At 39.4% G+C, this 18,449-nt stretch overlaps 1 protein-coding gene across 11 annotated transcripts in view; it reads right to left on the bottom strand.

The window, feature by feature from the left end:
• Positions 1–18,449, bottom strand: part of RBMS3 (RNA binding motif single stranded interacting protein 3) — a 703,116-nt gene that overhangs the window by 584,581 nt on the left and 100,086 nt on the right. For all 11 annotated transcript variants that reach the window (XM_031503883.3, XM_085573225.1, XM_085573232.1 and 8 more), the window contains one exon: positions 13,747–13,815. In XM_031503883.3, coding sequence (XP_031359743.1) covers positions 13,747–13,815 — 69 coding nt within the window. The remainder of the gene's footprint in view (positions 1–13,746; positions 13,816–18,449) is intronic.

Below are 18,449 nucleotides of genomic sequence, written 5' to 3'. Positions count from 1 at the left end.
CATTTAGAATGGAATTAAGGTCCTGGCCTCCCACATCAGTGGACTTTGAGGTTTTACTCTAAGTTACTTGTAAACCCTTGGTGTTTTTAACCATCCCCAAAATGTGTGAAACATTGGTGCTTTTTACAATAATCCCAGTCAAAGCTGAAAGTCCACTTCACAAGCAGGGTAATGGTCACTCTACAAAAGGCTCTTAGACAGTGGCAGAACTAAAGAGTAATAAACATATTCATCGTGGACCTTGAAAATAGAATTTTCAGATAGAGTACCAAGCTATGGATAAGATTGAGTAATACAAGATTTGATGACTTTGGTGAAATTAACTAGCTTCTGCTAGGAAGACATCATTAAATTCTCAAAGAATTTCCTTCTAAATCTAAAAGCTGACCATTAGAATGAATCTCTAAACATGCTGGGAGAACCTTACATTGATTTAAATCACCAATATAAACATCCCATTTTCTTTCTAGCACCATATTCTTCCTTTTCAGATAACTGCCACCAATGCTTAGCATTAACAACTGAGTCACTGTTAATACAGAATGGGAGGGGGGGGGAAAGGCTTTAATTTCCTGATTACAGTTTGATTTCAAATATCAACACAGCTTGATGGAACAAAAAATGGAGCACTCACACAATTAAGATCTTAACTCAGTAGGCAACTAATCTGAGCCTTGAAACATGACTAACAAGCATCTTGATAGAAGTGAATTTTATCAGTGTTCAATGACTATTTAAGCTTATGTGGAGACATGTAATAGACATCAGAGCTCACAAGCTTTGAAGTAAAACTTAAATACCAAGATGTCTAGTTGACAAAAATTTCTTAGCCAAGACCAGCTCCAGGATTAGACAGAGACCCTTTCTAGAGTTCACACTCAGAAAACCTGGGACAAACAAACTAACTTTGAAGGCAGAATATCTGATTTTCTCACTTTGAGTTAAACTCATTCCATCCTTTGAGGAACTGGTCCATAAGTTCAAGAGGTATTTTCCATCCCCAGCTTTTATGATTCATACATAGATTGCAATTTCATTCCTATGGGGTAAATACATTTTAAATTAAGCTATATAAAGAAGCTCTAAAGTTGCCATGACAGTTGCAGCAAAATGCCTTGTCGTTTCTCATTACAAAGCATAACCTATCTTTATAACCAAATTAGCTTTTTCAGCTACTCCCCCAAATGTAGCCTGCAGATTTATTTTGTTGATCCACCAATTGTTTCTTTCAGATTTGCATGGCTAATTATCAAACAGAATGATCATCGCTTAGATTATTAAAACAATCTATCAGCCAGTTTTGTTCTCCTTCATGTAAAAGACAGGAAAGGGCTCTTAAAGAATTGTCTGGACCTGGTTAAGAAAGGCAGAGAAACAGTTCTATGCCACCAGCCCTGATTTGACCATCTTCCCCAGACATGCCCCTAGCATGATCAGCCCCTAGACACAGCTCAGTGCCAACTGTCACTCCTCCAAAGGTCAACCCTCCTTCCTCAGCTAATTTTTGCTCTGGAAAACCATAAATCCCTTTGTTAGTGCAGCTGATGGTGGACCCAGCCATGTCTCTTCATTGCATTTCCTCTCCAGGTGTAAGGCTTCAGGAGCATGGAAGATGAGTGTCACAAAGAGCAAAGTCCATCTGTTACTTTTAAATACTAGAACAAGGGGGCAAAAGGCCCCTAAAAATAACTTTAACTCTTCTGCTCCCACCTATCTTGTAATCTTGAAAAACATTGGAACACTGAAGAAATCAGGGGGATGCAGTAGTATGTGTGTAGGCTGCAATTATCATACTAATTATCATCTGCATCAAATTGATTGCCTTAACTAGAAAGCAGAATTTTCAAAAAAAAAAACAATCCCTCTGAACTGTTCATTCCAAGAACAATTAAATCTAAAGTAAGAAGAAATATGACAAATTGCTGACAAGTGTTAAAACATCATCTGTTGGCATCTTCTCTTTCTTTTAAGATGTCATAGCAAAGCCAAAATGAAGACATCCACCACAGAAGATATCAAATGGCACATTTAATAGAACATGAAGCAAGATGTTTGCGTGTAACACACATTGTCAATCTTTGCTATTAGTCAACACATCAGGGATACTACAGATAACATAATGAAAAGACCCTACTGTAAGATTATGAGCAGCTTCAAACAATATTATCTGAAGTTTATATGACAAGATCTGAACCTTGGGAAGAGTCAAGAATAATGTTGCTAGACACAGCAAGGAGACAGTTTCCTTAAAAGACTCACAGATTTAAAGAGTTCTGAATTCAATCAATCCACTATAGAATTTTGTTAGAATTCAACTGTGTAGCTATGTGAACAACAAAACTAATTAAGCCTGATATTGAACGTACACACATCTTGCAGCTGATTGACTTTAACTGAATTATTCCTTGAGCTCTGGGGTAAGCTCATCCCTTAACCAGAAAATCTGCACAGGAGAGAAAGTTTAGCTTCATTCTTGAAAAAACACAGACACCAGCAACTGAGTTTTTTGCCCCATGTCAGGAAATCCATAATGTGGACAACATAAGAGAGCTAATTGTGGACATCAAGATTGGAGGCAGACTGGGCTGCAGTGATCCCGCATTGCTGGAGTTTGCAGTCCCAAGAGATATAGGTCAGGTAAAGAGTAAAGTTAGGCCCCTGAACTTCAAGAAGGCAAACTTTCAGCTCTTAAAAAAGATAATCAATAGGAATCCCTGGAAGACTGCCCTCAGGGACAAGGGAGTAAAACAGAGCTGGTAGACCATTAAGGAAGTCTTCCATACAGTCCTAGAGCCTGCAATCATCATGAGCAAGATAAATGGTCAAGGAAGACAAGAGACCCACACGCCTATGTAGGGAACTGCTGGTAAAACTAAAGGGGAAGAAGCAAATGCACAGAGGAAACAAGGATGGGTAATCTGGGAGGAATACAGAGATGACATTCAATTGTATAGGGATGGGGTGAGGAAGGCCAAGGTGAAGTTGGAACTGAACCTGTTAAGGGATGCAAAGAATAACAAGGGTTCCTACAGGAATGTTAAACAGAAAAGGAATGTCAAAGAAGGTGTATTCTTCCCAATGAAAAAATACTGGAAAACTGGTAAGAACAGATGAAGAGAAGCCTGAAATACTAAACAACTTTTTTGCCTCCATCTTCAATGGCAGCTTCTCTTCCTACACCTCTCAAGTTGATGGAGAGCACGTTAGGGACCACATTCTCTACTGCAAGTAAAGAACAGGTTCACCAACACCCGAGAAACCCGAATGTAAGTAAGTCTACAGAACCCAATGAAATGCATTCCAGAGTCTTGAGGAAACTGGCTGATCTCAAATATCAGGGAGAGTGGCTTTGCAAAGTCATGGCAGTCACATGAAATCCCAGGTGACTGGAAAAAGGGAAACATTTCACCCATCTATAAAAAGGGTAAAAAGGAAGACCCTGGGACCCATGCCAGCCTCACCTCTGAGCCTAGCAAGATCATGGAACATATCCTCCTAGAAGCCATGCTTAGACACAGGGAGGACAAAGAGGTGACTGAGGACAGTCAGCATGGTTTCACCAAGGGCAAGTCCTTCCTGACTAACCTAGTGGCCTTCCATGATGGAGTGATTACATCAGTGGACAAGGGAAGGATTACAGATGTCATCTATGGTCCCCAATAGCATCAGTCTCTCAAAATTGGACAGAGGTGGATTCATTGGCTAGACTGATAAGTGGATAAGGAATTGGTTAGAATCCTACATCCAGAAGGTAGTGGTCAATGGCTCAGAGTCCTAAAGGACATCAGTGACTTTGGAAGTCCATACTGAGACCAGTGTAATTTAATGTCTCCATTAATGACATAGACAAAGGGTGCACCCTGAACAAATTTGCAGATTAAATATCTGAAAGAGGGGACATCATCTAGATGGACCTTGACAAGCTCAAGAAATGGGTCCATGGGAATCTTATGCAGTTTAACAAGACCAAGAACAAGGTGCTGCACCTGGATCAGCAGACTGAGAACAAACAGATGAGAGCAGGTCAGCTCAGAAGAACTCGGGGATGCTGGTGGATGAGAGGCTGTACATTATCTGACAACGTGCACTTGATCCAATCCAACCCTGGGCTGCTTACAAAGCAGCATGGCCAGCAGGGCAAGGGAGAAGATTCTATCCCTCTTCTCTCACATCTGGTGAAACCCCACCTTGGAACACTGCATCCAGCTGTGGGTTCCCCAGAACAGAAAGCATGATTAGAGAGATGGAACACCTCTCCTATGATGTAAGTACTGACAAAAATGGAATTCATCAGCCTGGAGTAGGTTTTGGGGTGACCAAATTGTGACCTTCTAGTACCTGAACAGAGCGTACAAAATGATGAGACTAATGAGGATAAGTGGGTTTAAAGTTAAAGAGAATAAATTTAGATTAGACATCAGGAAGAAATTCTTCATTATGAAGGTGGTGGGGCACTGGAGGAGGTTGTCCAAGGAAGTTGTGGAAGTTTCATCCTTGGGTTCAAGGCCAGGTTGGATGGGGCTCTGAGCCAGCTGGTCCAGTGAAAGGTGTTCGTGACCACAATTAGATGATCTTTAAGATTCCTTCCAATCTAGGCCATCCTATGATTCCCCCCCATGAACTCCCCAATGACCACTGAAGGATGATCTCATGCTTTCCTTTTGTATAGCATTACCAGTATATCTCCTCTGTTGTACTCTTAAAATTCCCTTAAAAACCTCACATCTCTGAAAGGTTCAACAAACTTTTCATCCTTCCTTTTCTTTACCAAATTCAGTCAAATAGGGAGCAGTCAGAATTCATAGATAAATACCAATAAGCTTAATTTGCTAAGTCAAATGGGCAAAAAAGATTTATGGGAGGAACATTCCTGGGATTTCTCAAATTGAGTCTGCAGTCTTGAAGTAAGGCTTCCAAAAGAGGATAGGGATCTTCCAGGGGTGACAATCTGTGACACAGGGAGAATTTTGTCTTTATGGTTAAAAAAATTTGTAGAACAATACAGTTTGCAGTCTTTTTAAATCTTATTAAATTCTTCTTCTAGAAGAAAAAAGTTTTGAGAGACAATCTAAGTGCAGCTGACAGATAGCTTTTGGAAATGTTTTACTTCTACAGAAGTCATTACAAATGCTGTGAGGTTTTTTCTCTCGTGCTCATCACACACATTTTTCTAGACAAACCTGAGCACACCAAGCAGACACTTAGCACAATACATACATTTGGTGCTTGTCATCAAAAGCAACTGCACAACAACTGAAGGGACTAAAAATTTTGCTGTCCTAGCAGACAAAAAAAAAAAAAAAAAAAAAAAGGCCAAACTGCTGTTTAGAAACATAATTTTGAAAAAAAAGGGGTTTTGTCCCCTGCATCCTGATTTTTAAGATTTGCCAAGCTATAGATGGAATCTTCTGAACCTTTACTTGAAAGTGCAGCAAGATAGCCAATGGTATCTTACAGAGTAATGATAACTTTCCTTCCTCCTGAGAAAGGAAACCTGCTATTTCCTCCTCACACCTGTAAAAGAGAAATACACAATACTGAGTCTTGGAAGAGTCCTCCTATGTTTTCATAACCATTACACCTAAAGTTTAACATTTATACAGTATAATTGGGAGAAATTTAATATAATTGGTTTACCAAGACTTCGGTATTTGGAACTAATGTCCAGATCCAATGCTTGGTGAGGAATATATATATATCTAACCCACAGAGTAGACTAAAGGTATCAGATGCACAGATTGCAGAATACAGCCCACATTTTGTCATTTACAGTGACAATAAAACATAAGCCCTTCTTTTAAATATAAGTTTGGGATTCATTCTAAAGATACCATCAGTCTTCATCCTGCTGTGTTAGAGTTGTGTCAGACACAAAGTGTTTCTCCACAGGTAGTTAACTGAAAGCATGGGGCTGGATCTTATGAACACCATTGCTTCCCTCCAGGCACAGGCTCTTACCCTATTGGAGCTTAAGAAACAGCTTTATGCTCAATTCAGTCAGTTGCCTGGTAATTATACCCAGACAACAGGTGAGAAGAGCAACCTATAACAGTGCATACATTTGTATTTACTCATATTCTACCACTGACCATAAAAAAAAAAAAAAATCTGTTTCCTTTTTAGTTCCCCTCCTATTTCATTTACAAAAGCCTTAACTTTTCAAAGCTAAGTTTATGTTGTACTTTGGTTGGCAACAGACACAACTGCTCCCGAGTCTCATTTGGCTGAGTTATGTTCACAAAATAAAAATAGCTTACACATCCTGGTGTACTGATGCATTTAGCTGAGCAGCCAACTCAGTGTGCCCTGCTCTCCCGTTACTTGCAAAGCAGTCACCAGTATTAACTCTGCCTTTGCCCATGACCTTGGTAAAGCTGGGGCTGCTACTGCAGATTCCTGTGGTTTTATAAAACATATGCCAGGTTCGATCTTCCCTTATGCTGTCCTACAAAAAGCATCACTCCAGAAGCAGCAGCTCACAGATTTCACTGAGGAATCATCAAACTTTGGAAAGCAGAACCTTTAACATCAGGTTTCCTGTTGAACCTACCAAGCTGCAGCAGAAAAGATGGACAAGTGTATGAGAGGTGAGACATGAAACATGGGTGAAATGTGCCTGAAACATGGGTCCTCTGCCACTCACTTAGGCTACTTGCTCACCAAATAGTCCAGAAATTAGCTTGTTTCTGTACTGAACTGCAGCATGTGGTAGAATCTCTCAAACTTGATGGTATGCAAATGCTGAGATTAATTATCAGAGAAGTGTGAAAGAGGAGAAGGATTTTCCACAAAAAAAAAAATAGAGCGGCTAATATTTTGTCTGCTACTAATAAAGATGGACCTAACACATGGGTCAATCTCTACAAATAGTTGACAAAATCCCACAAGGTTTTCATGTGCATAACATGGCAGATACAGTGGATGTAACAAGAGCAGCAGACCTGGAATGCTGATCACAGATATTCACATTTTCCAAACTTTCAGTAAACTTAAGGCAACACATGATGCATAAAAGAATAATTATGCTTCTAAGTGTTTAACTGGTTAAATTTGCTCCTGCAAGGCACTCTCTCCACCTCAAATTCAAATTTAATGAGTGATCTAAGATAAACGTAATACAGGCTTGCTGAAACTCAGTGAGTACCTTTGACATGTCAAAAAATTTAGTTTCTATCATTGTATACTTGATTTTTCCATGTGCTTATCCAAATGTAACTAAGATGAAAATGCAATGCTGCAAAACTGTGATGACCTATGGTAAAGAGAAATGTCTAATTCTGAAAAGATATATTATTGAAAGGAGGTATTTAGGTATTATTTACTCCATTATTGCAAAACTGCCAAATTTCCCTAATTAAGTCTAATTAAGGCCATTGAAATTTGCTACTTTTTTGGGGTAAATACCAAGTGCCAGGAGAAACATATTTCTGTGGCTTGGGTTGCCTGGTTTGCCTTTGGAAAGTTGCCAGACCTCATTTGACCTTTAAAAATAAGTTTTAACTCTAGTAGCTGGACTAAGTCACTATCATTTAGATGAGCCCACTGCAGCTCAAACCTAGGTCAAGTGCAGGAATTCTATTGCCACTTGACAGCCCTTCAGTGGCTTCTGGGAAAAATTGTTGGTGTTCCCAGTAAGTTTTCTAGTGAACAGGCACATAACCTAAAGTTTACTGCCACAGTGTGCAGTGCTCAGCAGAAAAGCAAGGAGCTGAGTCATCAGGGAGACAGTGCCTTTCTCAATACTTTTTCTAAGTCAGACTTGAGGCACTGAAGGAAAACAAGATTCAAAGCAGTTGAGTACATTACTATTTATTACTCCTTATTTAGTATTTAGAACTAGCTATCTTCCACCAGTTTAAAAGAAAACGCACTTCAGAGGAAGGGATCTTCTGAGCCATTGCTCCAATTATATTTGTGTTCAGGCAGCCTGCCAGAACCCATCAAGGAAACTCACTATTACCCATTTTCCTGCTCCATCTAGTCATGAATTCCGCTTGGAGTTGTCTTAGGCTACAACAATCCCAACTGCTACCAGAAACCATACCTAGTCTGGCTTCCTAAAACTAAATAAAATCTCTACTGTTATGCTGCACAATTAATCACAAGGTTCATTCTGACCTTGTGCACTGTGAAAAAGCCTACTGAATTAGACACCTGTCTAATTACCTTCTTACCAACACATTACTGCTCCAAAACATACACAGGAAGAACACAAGGGCAAAAACAAGACAAGGGGAAAGCAGAGACACACACAACAGGGACAAAGCGAGAGGGAAATTACATATACTGAAGTCTCTGACCTGAAATTCATTGAAACAGCTGCCACAGTACAGCTGGAATATCACCTTTCCTAGCTTCTGCCTTCCTGACTGGTACACTGGTGTTTCCATCATTCCCATCACAAAAAAGCTGTATTATAAACTATTGTATGAAAAGATAAAATATTTTGCCTGTTTGAAATATAGACACTACACAGAATGTTTAGCAACATCCATTGTCTGTCCAGATTCCTCTGAGAAATTGCTAACCACTTTATGCTAAAATATAGTACTTATCCCTGTGTTTAAGGAGAAAGATATTGAAGAAAAAACATATTCTGACCTTAAGGCACTGATGCCAAGTTCAGCAACAGTCAAAGCTCTGACTATCAGCAAGAAAGCAATGAGCTTGTTTTGCCTCTACAGAGCAATAACTCTGTAACAAAGCATCAGCAGAGCCAGACAGAGGAACATTATGCAAGCACTCCTGTCCTGTGGCCCATTGGACACAGTTTCACTTTCCTTATTTTTTACCTCATTAGCTCATAAACTAATGCCTTGCTAATAGATATGAGGAGGAGAAAGATGCTGAAATATTCTATATTATTTTTAATGTCATTTAATACACACCAATTATTCTGCAGGCTCATTTAGCACCTAATATTGAAGAGGCATTAGAATATTCTAGAAAGTAATATAATCTAGTCTTGCTAGCAACCTTTGCGCAAGAGACCTGGAATATTGCCACTTAAATGCCAGCCAGTGGTGGAGACCAAATGAATTGTCAGATTGTACCAGCTCCCAGCTCATGAGCAAGAAAAGTGAGCCTATCACTATCTTCTATCTGCATACAAGGTGGATTTATTTGTGAGATATGACTAGGTGCTACTGACTTTTTTCCTCTCATTAACAGTTAGGAGGATCGTTGTCCCATCACTCTTTCTTTTAGGACACTTTATGGTTTCTTTGAATGCCTCGACCTTAAGCCAGCATCTGAAAGATATGGTTCCCTCTCTTGTTTTCTAAGGAAATGCTATGGTTTGACAAAAACACACACAAAATTCAAAATGAAAACCTTGCAAAACATTCCTCCTCCTACCACTCAACTCCAACAAACCACAGTGAGACACAATCTGGACCCCAATCAGGTTTCCACCCTCCAGACAATCAATACTCAGCCTATCGAGGGAGACAAAGTCTCTCCTGTGCTACAGACCCCCCAAGAAACACAGCTGCCACATCCTGTGTTTCCATGTCACACATGGCACCGCCCGGAGAAATGTTTGCCATGGTGACCCTTCTTTCCATGCACAGTGCTCTCACCACCAATGCATGGATGGACAGACTGCTTTTAGGATTTTTCCTTTCAAGGATGCCCTGCCAGGAGGGGAAAAAAAACAACAGTTAAGTTTTTCATTTTTGGGACCACAATCCCCATCATTTTCCCCTGGGGCCAAGGGTCCAAGAACAGAGATCTTCTTCTCTTCTTCTTCTCTGAAGACAGGGGGCACCACCACAAACCTCCCTAACTTTTCTCTGTTCGCTCCACTTCTGTCTTTTCCCAGCTGAAGCAGGTCTCTTGGCTCAATGTCATCCTCCTAAAATACAGTCTCTCTTGGAGGAGAAAATCAGTTCAATCTGTGGGTACCAAGAAAAAGTCCAGCCAAAAGCCACTCCATCATCTCCTCCCACGTAGAATTTCTCCTTCTAACATCCCAGGGTCCAAGCTGTCTCTCTTCCTCTCTTTCAAACCGAGGAGGAGAAAAAATTCACAAAGCTTTCATTTCTCAGGAAGGGTTAAAAGTCTCAACTCCCAAGAATGGCTTGATGCCCAGGCTCCAGCTCCCACAGGCAGCTGGGCACCTTGCAGCCCCCCTCGCTCTTCTCCTTCCCCATGGTGAACTGTTGACAAAACTGCTGCTGTCTCTTTCTCTCTCCTGAGAGAGAGAAACTCTGGGGTGGGGGGAACAGAGACATCCCAGATTTCTCCATCCTTCCATCTGCAGGGGCCAGCCCGGTTCCAGTCCCTCCACCCTTGGGCCTCCCCCTCCCCACCCAGCCACGGCCGGGCAGGGGAGAGGCTGCACTGCACGCTGAGCAGAACCAAAGAGAGCGAGTTCCCCTGGGAATTCTGCTTTTAACCCCTCTGTGTTCTCAGAGGCGTGTCCACCTTCAATTGGTCAATATCCAAATTGATCTCTTCCTTCTGAGAAAACTCTTTTTCCATGTCAAACCACGACAGGAAAAAAGAAGGCTTTTCTCTTAATTTTCATTTTTGCTAGCATACAGTTCTCAAGTCATTACTAGTAATGAGTGCATTGTTAATGTTAAAACTGCTTTCAGAGACAACCGAGCTGCAAAGCTGAGAGCCTTGTGTCCCAGCCTGCCTGTGTACCTTTGATTCATAATGTCAGACAGACTGTCCCACACAAGGATTGCCATCACTTCTAAGAAGCTCTGCCTTGGTTGTCATCCTGCTGAGCAAAAGCAGCATCGTGTTAGAAATAGCTGTATCATCATCCCTGATAAAGTGCCACTTCCTCATTCATTTTCATCAGTTCTAAGAGCTCTTGCACTTCAGGCAGCAGCCTTCAGAGAACCACAGAAAGACTAAGTTCAGAGTGTCTCACAAAATTGCTGCAGACTTCTTCACACATCAAGCAATGCCACTAGCCAAGAACAAAGTGTAGGCAATTTTGGTTTATTAACATCTGTATTTCCTCCTTGATTCCATCCCTCAAGCCAGTTTAGTAAGATCCCACAGCACCATGGATGCCAGTTCAGAAGCTTAAGATTTGGTCTGGCCTTCCCATCCACCCCTCAAAATTGATTAATTCCTTGAATCCAAAAAAAAAAAAAAAATCAACTTTTTAGACTAATGGCTTCTTATTCTGACATTGACATTGAGAAAGAGAAATGCTTGAAGAAACCTAGCTTGAACCAGGTATTAATGCCTCTTTCCCAGGGCAGTCAGAAGGAACCTCTAAATCAAGTTCCAAAGATGCCTCCTCTGCAACGAGAGACTTTGTCAGGCTCAAGGAGCAGTGGAAGCAAAAAGAAACCCAAACTAGACTACTCTTTGAACAGCTTCATATTAAAAAAAACCAAACCTGATCATACAAATTCCATGTGATCATGAGAGCAATAAGTTGATAGAAACTTATTAAAAACCTCCCCAGATAGCATATTTGAGATAGACAAACATGCTTCAGTTTATCCAATACAAAAAATAAGGATGTCTGGGTACAAAGCAAAACAAGTAAGGGAAAAATGTGTTATTTTCTGTGACTCATTGACCTCACCCTTTCAAATCTCTCACCTAATGGACCTTCCAAGTTCACATAGAGGAAATGTAAAAAGAAAAACTTAGGGGAAAGAAGGAAGAAATCAATTTAACTTTTAACATTTCTTTGATGCATCAAAGTTCTCAGCTATGTAGTTTTATTAGATTTGTGTGTGGATTCTTGTAAAATGCATGTGGAAAAGCCTTCACTGGGTTCACTGCATGAGACTAAAGAAAATGCAGACTATGAATTTGGACTTTAATCTTTTTCTTTCCTGGAAAGCTATCTTTAAAAAAATATAAAAAAAAAAAGTTTATTTAAACTCTATATAGATGCTGCCAAGTGGCAAGGCTGAATACAAATCTCTTATGCAATACAAATATTTTGCCACTCAGCTCATGAGAGCGCACAGCGGTATTCCAGTCTCCCAAACGGAACTGCAGCAAGCCTATACATCCTCACAGTTGGTACTGGCATTTATAATATCCATGAGGCAAGTTTATAAGCTTATTAAACCCAAAACACAGAAGACAAAAGCTGACAATAAACATGGAAGAAAAAGATTAGAGAGGAAATGACAAAGGAAAATAAGAGTCAAACATAAGAGTTACAGCATACGTGAAGGGAAATTACCAAGGGCACGCTTTAGTACATTAGAACAATTTTTTTTCCTGCAGATGTTGGATAGTCTAGACATACTTTCAAGCAACATTCCTGATAGTTAATCCCTCAACTCTGCTAGTGGTTTGACAGGGTTGTAACATTACAAACTTTATTATGTGCTTATGTTTCCCTCCCTTCTCAAAAAGGAAAACAAGTGTGTAGAGCATAAGGTGCATTTCATATGATTTGTTAGGATGATCTCCTCCTGACTTAGGAATTCATCTCCTATTAACAGACAACTGCAGACACACACAGGAAGAGGGAACACTGCTTGTATGTATTAGTTATACTCCATGAGCTTTTTCTTGCTCACTGTCTAATGCCCTAGGATGGAGCAAGCAATAACCACTAAAAAAAGTTAACCTTTTGTCTATGTGTTCTTCACTTTTACCCTCAACAGTAAAAATTCAGTGTTGAAAAATTGCAAGACAGAAAACATGGAAAACTTTGCAAGCAAAAGAACCATATTTTTATATGAAGAGAAGGCACAAAATTCTCACAATACTTTGTGAAAACAGGACTATAAACACTGGGAGGACAGTGAAAAAGGTAGCTAACAGTCCATGAAGCACTTAGCCACTTGTTTCTCATCCTAATCTGAATACAAATTAAATTATTTCTTTTGCTTTAGTTTTTGAGATAAAATCACGACTTAATGGAAGTTTCCTCTCTAAGTGTACAAATATCCTCCAAAAGGAAAAACCAGCATGTCAGATCAAGGGTTTGTTCAACATGATACTTAAAATTTTTCATAGTGTCAAGGGGGACTGGTGGTTTTGGGTTTTGTACGTTACTGGGGTTTTGGTGTTGTTTTTTTTTTTAATGTGTATGTAGAAAGAGGTACAAAAACAAAAGTAGAAGCTGGAAAAAAGCAATGTCAATGCAATCATTACTGAAAAGATGCCTGAAGAGTTTTTGAAGACAAAGTTACTTTAGTTTAAATACATTGTTCTTTAATAACAAAAGCAAGCCATATCCTTGTCTATAGTCAAAATGACTTTTGATTTAGATAAAGTAACAGAAACCCTGGATATCATTCAAATTCTTATAAGGAATCATTAACTGTGATATGGTTTCCTGGCTATCACTTAAGAGTTTCTGGCTTCAGTTTCAATTAACAAGTTTTCCTGGAGGTTTTGATCATTGCAATCACTTCACAAAGAAACCCTGGGGCAGTGGGATCAGGGGGAAGGCCAGCATAGGAGAACAGACTTCATGTGTTGCCAGAGGGTATCAAACACCCACACTTGTAGCTTAAGTGACAAGATTCAAAGGATAGGAGGATCCAGCCACAATAATATCCCCAACAAACCAGAGAGGCACCAATGCATTAGAGTAGGCATAGCTGTACATGCTCCTCTGTGAGCAGCAACTGCATCCAAGAATTTGCCACAGGATATCCTGCAACAACCTCAGAGACCAGCATGACCCAGCTGGACTAGTGCAGGTAGGTAACACTCTCAGATCCCCTCACAGATTCATTTTAAAAGGAAGCATGTGTCAACCTGAACTTCATATCCTTTTTGACAAGGGCATATTACCTGATGGGGCTGTGAACTGGACCATCTGCTGTAGGAAGGAGCACCAGAAGTCTTGTTGGCTGTAGATCTCTGCAAAATAAAAGAAGAACATGTCAAATATTCACCAGCACGTCCTCCATACACACTGGCAACTTCACCAATCTTAACCATGTAGATATCCATAGCAAAAAAGAAAAAAACCCAAAACCCTAAACAAGAGCCTCCAAAAAACCATAAATATTAGACATGTGTGCTAAAATCACATAGATGGAAATTTGCAACAAATGCTCTGTACAGCTGTGAACCTCAGGACCTCACAATTTGCAGTTTGTCCCCTAGACTGCATATTTAAATGCCAAACCCCAACCTAAATTGAGGCTAAAAAGCACTACCCATCAGGCATACAATTTACTCAGTTTAAGTAGACATGCTGTAAAGGAAGAGCAACTGACATAATCTCTCTGGACTTGTGAAAAGCCTATGACACAGTCCCACAACAGACCCTTGTCTCCAAATTGGAGAGGTGGATTTGATAGACAGATCAAGCAGCAGATGAAGAACTGTCAACAAGGTCACACTCAGTTGTGGTCAACAGCTCACTGTTCAATGGGAGATCAGTGGCACATGGTGTTTCTCATGGGTTGGAAGGATTGAAGGGAGGATGTCAAAACAAAATAATTGTTCTTTCAGAATAATTTCACCTTACCTAAGTTTCATTTTTGAAATACATAGTGAACTATTTATAGACCAACTCTTTTTCAGAAAAACAGCCTTTATGATTTATCCCTACATTTTTCATCCACTTCTCTATTTTTTTCCCCCCAAAAGCCCTAAGAAAAAAAGACCATACCATGTATTTCACATTTATAGCATATTTCCATATCATGTGTGTCACATACAGACTTAACAATCAAACTGCCTCTGGAACTGCAGAAGAATCAATGCATTATGGCATCAAATAAAACTCCATCAATTATTTTATTAAAAATTATCTCTGGTTTCAAAATTATTTTATACAATCAAATTAAACACCATCTACTGCCAGTTTAAGCTAGCATCTAGTGTAACAGAAGACCTTCAAATCCACTCCTTACTTATGTGAATTTAGTGCTTCTCAGAAAAAAAAAAAAAAAAAAAAAAAAAAAAAACCAAGAAAACAACAAACCCACTGGATACCACAGCCAATAACCAAGTTTCTTGCAAGCATATCACTACTATACTGTGTAAGCTCATGTATTACAAAATCTTCATCACAACCAGGCCACTTATATCAGGAAGACAGGTGGGTTTAAGTTTCTTTTGCATGATATCTGAATTCAAACAGACTTTCCAGACATGAGATACTAATTTATCAGTACATTATGTCACCAGCAGGATACTAATAAGGGGAACAGTTTTGTATTTGAACCATATGGACATAAATTACTAAAAAAAAATGCAATTGTGACATACATGTGAGATTTATACCACAATGTAGTACAGTCTTTGTAAGTACAAAAATAAATAGCTTATGGCTTTTAACACCCAAGGATATAGTACATTTCTATGCCAATTATAACCACCAGGGCTTATACATCATTACATATTCTAAAGCTGGCATGTCATTCTAACTAATGAGAAACAGCCACTGCTGGATTTGTATTTGTGTGTTAGTCTACCAAAAAGCAGTTCTTTTACAAATTTAATTATTAGCATTACTGTATAGTATATTTATCTTCTCCTAGACACCCTTAAAAGGATAGGCATTTTTAATATACAGATACACCATATAACAGAATAACACTTTTTTTGATAGAAACTTCAGAAAAGACAAAGTACACACAATGCTGGACTCAGCTTTGTGAAAAACTATCTCCATTTGCTTCAGAAGAATGACCAGCCAATCTCTGAACAACAAGTTGAATAATGGGATAGCTGGAGTTTTTTCTAGAAGCACCTGGAAACTGTTTTCCAGTAAGATGCCTTTCCACAAACACTACACACCTTTCTTAATTAATATATATGAAATGTATGTCTACCTTTAGTGTCATCCAATGAAGCTGCAGCTTCCTCCTGTCTAAACTCATAAATACCAGTCTTGGGTTTCATTACTCATTCCAATACCTTTAGTAGGTACATTTCCTACACAGCAATCACTCTTTTGAACTTTTCTGTCTGTTTCAAGGACATTCAAAAGATAAACATTCCACAGAGAAACAGTACTGCAATATTACAGAGAACCAGGCAAATCCTTTCCAGAACAAACACCCAGCAAACAAACAATTCCCAAGACAAGAGCAGAAGATTTTTTTTTTAACTTTGCAAAAAAGAAAACACTAGTGCTTCAGAAGTATTTATTTGATGACTTCTATCTTCCAATATAATTAAGATGGCGCTTCTAAAAAAAATGCAAATAGTAGTATAAAAGACTTTTCCCTACCCTCCCAGGCTTTTTCCCCCACTGCTCAATCCACAAACCAAGAAACAGGCTCACTTGTATGTTCCAAGGCAACCAGATGACCAGGTTATAGAGCAAAGGCTTGCACTGCTCAGAACCTTCTGTATCTATTCAGAATAGATTCTGAAATATCTAGAAAATACTTTCATCCAAGCTTCTGTCCAGGTTCTAAAGGGCAACAGGAAAAAATCTGAAGGCCAGGCCACAAGCCCTGGTCATCTCAATAGTTAAAATACTTAAAGCAAGTGACTTAAAATGTTATGCACGAGCAAACTCCAAATGCACACACCGCCACACATATTTTGCTGTAATCATTAGAAATTAGACACCCACCTACCTCTAGGATATGTCTCTTGATACCTAGCAGCATAGGTCATAAGCCAGACCATATTCTCTGCTGGATGAGTAGCTTTTGCATACAGCTTGGACCTCAAAGACCTCAAGATGTTGCATATTCACAAGCTATCTTACCAGGGAGAACACAGGCTGCATTCAGCCCTTTAAGCCACATCCCTTTCTTCAGTTAAAATCACCTCCCACATCACTCCTTCTTTTGAGAAAGAAGGAGCATAAACACGGAATATTTAAGAATGCTCCCTCTGGCACAATTAGCACTTTAGCACAAGCCCTGGACATAACCTTCCTCCCTGGTCTTGTAGAGCTCCCTAACAGCATCACTGTAACAACCTAAACCAAACAGCCATCAACACCTCCAGAGCCTCTAGCCAAGTCCCACTCTTAGCTAACTTTATACCCATTCTGCTTTCCCAGCTCACTAAGCTACCTCACAGCCATATGCAGATATAAAAAGCTCCTCCCCAACTATTAAAAACTTATTAAGACTGACTTCCCTAATTACCTGCTCATTGAAGGTGTTCTTTATGTCCTGGCCATTTCCCTCATTCCCTCCACCTGTGAACAGAGGTCAAACTCATTGAGCTGCAGGTGACCACCAATTGTTTTAAAAGACCACAAAGTTTTGCTGAAAATTTTAGAAAGGTTTAAGAATCACAGTGGACTGTACTTGCAAAGGCAGTAAGACTGGAAACTGGATGTGTGAGATTCATATCTGAGATGGAAGTTGTGGAAAAATGGCAGTGTGGTCTGCACACTGCTGCCCAGGCAGCAGTCAGTGTGAGAGGAGAAAATCTGATGTAGATTCAGGTGCAATCATCAAGCAAATAGCCAGACCTGAGCGTGAATGTGAGGAATGCTGATGAAACATCAGACTGTCTCCAAATCCTAGTGAGACCAAGGAAAAAGCAAGTACTTCTCATAGCAGTAAAGTGGCACAGATAAAAGAAGAACAAATTATGTAGTATGTGTGCAAAGATACTTTTTTAATATGCAGCTCACAGGAAAACTGTTTTCTCAGAAGATTCCTACTACTGAACACAGTAAATAACAGTGAGAAGCCAGGAAAAAAAAAAAAAGAACTTTTAAAAGAATACATGGAAATCAATACAATGGAGTATGGCTCAACAGGAGAGTTCAGGGAAATAAGTGTTACTATTTCTTTCTTGGGATAAGGCTACTAGTGGCTGCATGCAATACAGGCCAAGAACATATACAGGCCCTAAATAATTCCTCAGTCAGTAAATGAGAGCTTCAAGATAAGGCCACACTTCAAATTTATGAAAAAAAAGCATGGCCCAAAATTACAAGCGTTATTAGTCTGACAATATTTCTAAAAGCTAAAAAAGGAGTAATATTCTGATAACAAAAGCAAAGTTAGTAACTGGTTCTACACCCAAATAAACTTATAAAGTCTTGTGATGAGTGTAGCAATTAATCCCATTAGTCTGGAAAAGTATCCTAAAATGGGATGATTTACTGTCTGGAAGTACCTGTCTCTTTCCATCCACTCACTGGAGAGAAAGGCTAAGCAGGCAGTTTAATTGAGACATCTAACTGGGGATGGCTAATGTTAGGTGAAATTAAATCTACCCACAGTCCCTGTGCTCCTTGCTACCAAGGGACCTAAGCAATTTGTCCTCTTCTAGGTTTCAAAGAGCTTTTATGGTAGCAAATTTGTTATGCAGTCTGGGTACTTGTGAACTGTGCTGTGAACTCCCACAAACTGTGTTAATCTTCAAAATGCAGCCCAATGGTAAAGACATGAAATACTGTCTTGACTTGCAGGACTTAGAAATTTTTGCTGGGCAAGAACAGGAGAAAATAATTTTCTTTATAAATAGAGAAAAGATATGAAAAGAAATGGAACATATACTAAACATTTAGTAAATCAAAATCTTTTTTCTTTGAAGAAAATCTACTTAGACTTACA

The sequence above is a fragment of the Lonchura striata genome, chromosome 2 (assembly GCF_050655825.1).
Source record: "Lonchura striata isolate lonStrDom1 chromosome 2, ASM5065582v1, whole genome shotgun sequence".
Taxonomy (NCBI): Eukaryota; Metazoa; Chordata; class Aves; order Passeriformes; family Estrildidae; genus Lonchura; species Lonchura striata.
The sequence above is the reverse complement of the archived record's forward strand: the minus strand, read 5'-3'. Positions and strand labels throughout refer to the sequence as shown.